Consider the following 7,941-nt stretch of genomic DNA (forward strand, 5'->3'; position numbering starts at 1 on the left):
ACATTTCCCACTTCCAAGCAGGCATAGCATTTGCAAGATCACAGGCAGACCCTTGTGCCACTGCAAACTACATTTCCCACTCCCAAGCAGCCATAGCATTTGCAAGATCACAGGCAGACCCTTGTGCCACTGCAAACTACATTTCCCACTTCCAAGCAGGCATAGCATTTGCAAGATCACAGGCAGTCCTTTGTGCCATTGAAAACTACATTTCCCACTCCCAAGCCTTCTTAGCAATTCCCCCCTTCCTCCTTTTCCTTGCCCCCTCCAACCCCCCAAACCCCTCACCCCCTCTTTTTCCCAGGTATGTCTCAACTTAGGAGGGATTTATGGGACAGATCCAAAGCCTTTTTTCTATTCTAATGGGGGCAAAGCCTTGAGAAGCCCTGGACCCCTGAGAAGAAGAGGAGGGGGGCTTAGAGAGAGGAAGAAAGAGAAAAAGAAGATGAGGAGGGGGGGAGAAAGGAAGAAAAAGGAGAGGAGGAAGAGGAGGGGAAGAGGAGGAGGAGAAAAAAAACGGAACAATAATAAGAAGAGAAGGAGGGGAAAGAGAAAGAGAAAGAGGGGAAGAACAAAAAGCAACTTGCTTGCAAAGCCCTCTCCGCTTGGAATTTGGAGCATGCCCAAATAAGGAAGCAGAGGGCTGGCCAATAGAGGCAGGGCAGTGCAGCAGACCCCGCCCCTGCTGGGTTCAGTCCTCCTGCTGCTGCTCCAGGCATGTTTCATAGGCAGCACTCTATAGAAGGCAGGCAGCAGCCCTGGGAGCTCAGAGTTGGGCAGCCACCCGGGGGCGGGGGCGGGACGGGACCGAGCACACCCCCCAGGGGGCAGGAAAGTCCCTCCCACCACCGTGAAATGGCAACCCTATCCAAAGCCATGATTCATTAAATAGGTGACTCACAGACAACTTCCTTCCTTGCTCCTGCTACCACTCCCACTACGCTTCAGTTTGTGCAGTCATGAAAGTATTTGTTTTATCAAGGTCCAAAATACACTACAGAAATAATCCAGTTCTGGGCATTGTGTCCGGTTCTGGACACCACAATTTAAAAAAGATGTTGAAAAACTGGAACGTGTCCAAAGGAGGACGACTAAAATGGTGAAAGGTTCGGAAACCATGTCCTATGAGGAACGACTTAAGGAGCTGGGGATGTTTAGCCAGGAGAAGCGAAGGTTAAGAGGTGATATGATAGCCCTGTTTAAATACTTGAAGAGATGTCATACTGAGGAGGGAGCTGACTTGTTTTCAGCTGCTCCAGAGACTAGGACCCGGAACAATGGATGCAAGCTACAGGAAAAGAGATTCCACCTCAACATTAGGAGGAACTTCCTGACAGTAAGGGCTGTTTGACAGTGGAACACACTCCCTTGGAGTGTAGTGGAGTCTCCTTCCTTGGAGGTCTTTAAACAGGGGCTGGATGGCCATCTGTCAGGGATGCTTTGATTGAGAGTTTCTGTATGGCAGGGGGTTGGACTGGATGGCCTTTGCGGTCTCTTCCAACTCTATGATTCAGTTTGAGACCGCTTTAACTGTCCTGGCTCAGTGCTAGGGAATCTTGGGAATTGTAGTTTATTGTGGCACTAGAGCTCTATGACAGAGAAGACCAAATGTCTCACAAAACTACAGTTCCCAGAATTCCCTAGCATTGAGCCAGAGCAGTTAAGCAATCCCAAACCGGATTATTTCTGCAGTGTGTTTTGGACCTAACAGCTTGCCACAAATAGGATACTGGCCAAGATGTCTAGTCAGCATAAATGATAATCACAATGACAACACTGATAGTGTATTTCAAAAGAAAATGAACATGAGACCATTCTTGGATGTCTTGGCTGAGATTAGCTGAACATGGCACTACTGCGATCTTGGGACAGATTCAATGTAAAAAGAGTTGTAGGTTAGAAAATCCAACCAGTCAGCTTAGCTAGTGGTTTTATATATACATGATATTTCCAGGTAGATAATTATTTGTATTCATTCGGCTTGCCACAACCCAAGCACCGAGTGAATACAAAAACATAAGAAGTTGCTTTATGCTGAGTTGGGAGGTCCATTAATGTAGCCCAGCACTGCCAGCTCTGACTGGCAGTGGAAATTCTCCAGGGCTCCAGGCGGAAGTCTTCTCTTATCTCCTTCCCACCTGGAGACCTTTGGCATTCTCTGGTGGCCTCTCCTCCACGTTCTGGCCATACTCAGTCCTGCATAGCTACTGAAATCAGAGAAAATTTCTGTTTATGGTACATATAATGAAGGTCAGGTCTCTCACCTAAAACATCAAATGCTGGAAGAATGTCCACCTCAACAGCTTCCTTCTTCTTCCTTGATTGCATGGTGAGAGAGAGTGAGCGTCGTCCTTCACCTTTTACTTGTGGGGGCAGGATATCAACTTTGAAGGCCAGGCTCCTGTGGCACCGGAACAGATTCTGCTCAATGATACTGATCACAGAGGCACGTTTTTGTGCCTGATCCTGGTAACTGGAGAAACAGCTGAGGAAAATAACCAGATCAGCATCTGAGTTGTCATCCAAGGTTGTCCCTTTTCCTGCAGAGCCCCCCTGCAAAGAAGAAGGGTATAGTTATTGCAGGGAACTACAAAGTGAGGCCCTCATTGTGCGTGTGCCATCCACAGGGCTGTGTGTGTGTGTGGGGGGGGGACTTTGATTCTTCCAGATTCCTGTTATTATGGCAAAAATGTTTGAAAGCCTCCAGGAGAGGTGATTCATTTTTAAAATAGGTTGCATGTTCCTCTTGTCCTATTTAACTTTAAAAGTCCTGCTTTTCAAAACCAGATACAGTGGGCCCTTGGTATCTGCTGGGGTTTGTTTCCAGGACCCCTCCATCCCATGGATACCAAAATCTGTAGAAGTTTACGTCTCATTAAATACAATTAATATTAAAATGGTGTCCTTTATATAAAATGGCAAAATCAAGATTTGCTTTTTAGAGTTTATATAGATAGATAAGATAGATAGTATGACCACAACTGTGCAACATCTGACCTGCAGGGATAAGGAAAAATACTACAATAATCAATGCAGAGAAATAGAAGACAACAATAAAAAGGGAAGAGAGACCTCTACCCAAAAAATCTGAGAAATTAAAACCAAATTCAAACTAAAGGCTGGGATGCTCTATGGAGAAAAAAAGAACAAAATACAGGAACAAAAAGAAATAAAAAGATGCTGGAGGGAATACACAGAATAGTTATACAAAAGAAATGAGGAAATGAATTACATTTGGAATGAGGAGCCATGTGAAGACAAATCCCAAATTCTAAGAAGTGGAATCTGCAATAAAAGAAATGGGGAAAAAATAAATCACCAGGAACAGATGATATCCCAATTGAACTGCTACCGTGCCCACAGACAGATGCAACTTAGGAGTAGCCAACAAATATGAAAAACAAAGTGTTAGCCCTGTATACATACAAGACCACAAGAACGGAAATACAAAAGACTGCAGCAACTATAAGACAATATAATCTCACTAATCTCACATGCAAGCAAAATACTGCTCAAAATCCTGCAGCATAGACTCCAATCATACATGGAGAGAGACATTCCAGAAGTGCAAGCAGGATTCAGGAAAAGAAGGGGCACTAGGAACCACATTGCAAACATACGGTGGTTAATGAAGCTTGCCAAAGAATTCTGAAAAAGAATCAGTATGTGTTTCCTAGACTACAGCAAAGCATTTGACTGTATAGATCATGAATAGCTATGAAACGCACTCAAAGACATGGGGGTGCCACTACCTCTGATAGTCCTGATGAAGAATTTGTACCAGGGCCAGTAGGCCACCATCAGAACAAAATCTGGAGAAACAAGTGGTTCCCAATAGGCAAAGGGATCAAGCAAGGCTGCATCCAATCACCCTGCTTGTTTAACTTATATGCTAAAAACGTCATATGAAAAGTAGAATTAGAATAAGAAAAAGGAGGCGTTAAGACAGGAGGAAGGAACATTAATAGCCTAAGATATGTGGATGACACCATAATATTATCAGAAGACATCCAGCAACTGGAAATGTTAATAAAGAAGGTCAAAGATCAAAGTGCAAAGGAGGTCTGATGCTGAACATAAAAAACCCAAAAATAATGACCACAGAAGTGGCCAGTCTAGACACTGAGGAAATTGAAATAGTTAAAGAATTCCCATATCTAGGATCAAGCATTGACCAAAATGGAGACTGTAGTCAAGAAATAAAAAAATAAAAAAAAGACTAGGAATGGGAAGAGCAGCTATGAAAAAAACTGAAATAGATACTGAAGAGCAAAGACATACAACTGAGCACTAAAGTCAGAATCGTTCAGGTCATTGTATTCCCAGTTACCATGTATGGGTGCGAGAGCTCAACAGTGAAGAAAGCAGACAGGAAAAAAATCAACTCATTTGAAATGTGGTGATGGAGAAGAGTACTTAGGATACTGTGGACAGCCAAGAAGACAAGCAAATGAGTTCTTGAACAGGCCAGACCAGGGCTCTTCTTGGAAGCTAAGATGATCAAATTGAGACTATTGTACTTTGGGCACATAATGAGAAGGCATGAGTCACTGCAAAAAAACAATAAAATACTAGGAAAGGTAGAGGGTAGAAGAAGGAGAGGAAGACCACAGACCAGATGGATAACTCGATTGGGGGGGGGGGGGTTATGGACAAGGGCTTGCAAGTTCTGGGCAAGGCAGTGGAGGATAGGGATTCTTGGAGATGTCTCAACCACAGGGTTGCCATGAGTCAGAGCCCACTCGAGGTCAGCTAACAATATATATCCATTGAATCCATGGATAAAGAAACTGTGGATACCTCCAAAGAAGGAGACTCCACCATTCTCTGAGGGATTGTGTTCCACTGTCAAACACTATCTGACTGCCCAAAATATGCCTGTGTTTTACTGTCAGGAAGTAGTTCCTAATGTTTAGGTGGAATCTCTTTTCCTGTATCTTGCATTCATTATTCCAGTATTCCAGCTGAGACCTGACCAAAGCAGAATAGAGTGGCATGATTACTTCCCTTGATCTAGAACAGTGGTTCTCAACCTTCCTAATGCTGCAATCCTTTAATACAGTTCCTCATGTTGTGGTGACCCCCAACCAATGGTCTCAGTTCCTAAGACCATCGGAAATATGTGTTTACCAATGGTCTTAGGTGACCCCTGTGAAAGGGTTGTTCGGCTCCTAAAGACCCACAGGTTGAGAAAAAGAATTAGCTCATCTACCCTGCCATTGTTTCTTCAGTAGATCCAGTGTGTTTTTTTTTCTGCCAGAGGTCTTCTGCTCAAGAGGCCACCTGGCTCTAGCCTGAGGGAAGAGGAGGCCAAGCTCACCTTGACGGTCTTGATCACCCTGGCATCCATGGAGCACCTCTCCTTCAGGAAAGAGCAGATCCGGTGGACAGCATCCTGGACATTCTCCTGGAACTCCTTGCTGGGCAGGAGATATTTGGTAATGTAGGCATCAAGTTTGTTGGAGGGGGTTTCGTACAACAGCTCCATCTCTGCTCTCTGGCACTCCTGATCCCCTGTTGCTGCTCAAGTGCCAAGTCTCTCCTCTGCTTAGCCCTATTTATTGGTTCCTCCTTCACTGAGTTGGGACTCAGGCTCTTAAGGTGGAAACCTTTAATTCTCCAAGCCATCATATTCCCCATTACCAGGGAGGGATGTGAGAGCTGGACAGTGAAGAAAGAGGATATACAGAAAACCAGTTCAGGAGCTGTGGGGCTGGAAGAGAGGGCTGGGGATGCAGTGAACAGATAAAAAGACAAACAAATGGGTCCCAGAACAGATCCCTGGAAGCCGAGATGACTAAACTGAAGCTGTCATACTTAAAACACATGATGAGAATGTATGAATTATTTGAATAGACCATAATGCCAGGGAAGGTAGAAGGCAGTAGGAAGAGAGGAAGACCACAGGCCAGATGGACGGACTCAAAGCAGGGAGGTGAGGGACCTGAATCTACAAGATTTGAGCAGACCAGTGGAGGATAAGGGGGTCTTGGAGGTGCTTCATCTACAGGGTCACCATGTGTTGAGGTCAACTGTAGAGCAGTTAACAACAATAACAACTAGATAGATATCACATCACAGATTTGTCTCTCCAAGAAAGCACCATCTTAAAATGGGGCACAATTTCTAGAGACTGAGAAACATTTGAGAGCATATACCCAGGCGGTCCTGTGCCAGAGACTGGACAGAAAAGAAAGTGAAGGATGAGGCAGAAATCCTCTGAGGAAACCAGAAGAAGCTCTTCACCTAGAGGGAGGGTGGCCTTTCAGCCCTTGCCTGATTTCCAGCAGAGTCATGGAAATGAAGGCGCTCCTTGGCTTCATCCCAACTGACTCTAGACCCATTGATGTCAACAGCTGGGCTGCTCTGGACAGGACTGGCTTTGGGACCAAGACTCCTTTGTCAGAGGAAAGCTTGGCAACAAGAAAGTGTCATGATTAGAAGTGTTATTATAATACACACACACACACACACACACTGTCCTGGGATCCTCAAATGAAAGCAGGGGAACAAGAAGATGAAGGCTTAGCTTTTTTAAAGGCCTACTTGGGCCAGCCCTCGAGGACTTTAAGTCCTCCTTAAAAACAATCCCAGACTTGGGGAAAGGCCTCTCAAGTTTCGCTTTCTCCAGAAAGCTAGAAACGAAACTTAAAGGCAATTTGCCTTTAGGGAAGGCCAGGGAGTGGCAAAGGGCAAAGGGAGGGATAGAGCACAGCAGTCAAGCAGTTTTGTCTCCAGTAGGTTCTGGGTTCAAGTCCACCTCCCCTGCCTCTGTGCAGACAGAGACTTGGGAAAGACTGGCCTTGGAGATGATGCTGGAGAGTCTCGCCCCCATCCCATGTTTCCAATCCCAGGTGTGGGATGACAATCTCCATCATCTGCCCTGTTTTGATAGCAACTAGAAGGGTTCCATGTCACACATGAGTGAGAGAGAGAGAGAGAGAGAGAGAGAGAGAGAGAGAGAGAGGTGACTAATAGATGCGGAAAGGGGTTGGCAAAAGGGAAAGAACTGTTCTCCTCACAAGGCTTCTGCTTATTTGACTTGGTTTGCTGTGAGGCCACCTTCACCTACCTATCCACCCTGGGAATGACATACACCCCCCCCCAAAGCCCTGGCCATCCACTTGGAGTCCTGGGGAGTGAGGAGCCAGGCTTCCTCGGCTAAGTCCCTCTGCCTGTCTCCTGCCTCTGACTTGAGAGAACAGCAGGGCCTTTTGTAAAGAGTCATATAGAATCATAGAGTTGGAAGAGATCCCAAGGGCCATCCAGTCCAATCCCATTCTGCCATGCAGGAAATTTCAATCAAAGCATCCCTGACAGATAATAATAATAATAATAATAATAATAATAATAATTTTTATTTTTACCCCGCCTTTCCATAAAAATGATCAAGGCAGCTTACAAGGAATTAAAACATTACAGTACAGGATAAAAACAATTACAATATAAAAATTAAAAACATTACTACGAGGAATGGGAACAGGAATCAGTATAAAACACATATGTCAAGGGCAGAAGATGGAAGAAATCGATTTACAATGGTCTGGGGTCAAAAGAAAAAACAAGGGGCAGAGAAAAGAAAAATTAACTAAGGTGGGAATGCCAACCGGAATAAATGCGTTTTAAAGTTTTTCTTAAAAGAATCTAACGATGCGGCGGAGTGGAGCCGTCTTATATGCCAGTCGTCTTATACGCCGTAAAATACGGTATTTAATCTGGTTTTTACTTTTGTATCACTTGTGTGTTTTTTTTAACGGTGCTTTTTAATCTGTTGTAAACCACCTTGAGTCCTAAATTGGGAAAATGGCAGGATAGAAACAACAACAACAAATTTTATTTCTTTCCTGCCTCTCCTCAAGGCTCCAGTCAGGGTACACATGTTAAAATACAAAATACACTTTAAAAAGAAAACACATCAAACCAAGTTAAGGCCTGTTACAG

General features: G+C 44.5%; 1 protein-coding gene across 2 annotated transcripts in view; it reads right to left on the reverse strand.

The window, feature by feature from the left end:
* Positions 1-5,536, reverse strand: part of LOC121923507 (2'-5'-oligoadenylate synthase-like protein 2) — a 22,504-nt gene extending 16,968 nt beyond the window's left edge. For both annotated transcript variants that reach the window (XM_042453985.1, XM_042453986.1), the window contains exons 1-2: positions 5,321-5,536; positions 2,265-2,553 (exon numbers count right to left, since the gene is read on the reverse strand). In XM_042453985.1, the coding sequence (XP_042309919.1) occupies positions 2,265-2,553; positions 5,321-5,488 (457 nt within the window). In that variant the 5' untranslated portion in view covers positions 5,489-5,536. The remainder of the gene's footprint in view (positions 1-2,264; positions 2,554-5,320) is intronic.
* Between the last annotated feature and the right edge of the window lie 2,405 nt (positions 5,537-7,941).

The sequence above is a fragment of the Sceloporus undulatus genome, chromosome 2 (assembly GCF_019175285.1).
Source record: "Sceloporus undulatus isolate JIND9_A2432 ecotype Alabama chromosome 2, SceUnd_v1.1, whole genome shotgun sequence".
NCBI lineage: Eukaryota > Metazoa > Chordata > Lepidosauria > Squamata > Phrynosomatidae > Sceloporus > Sceloporus undulatus.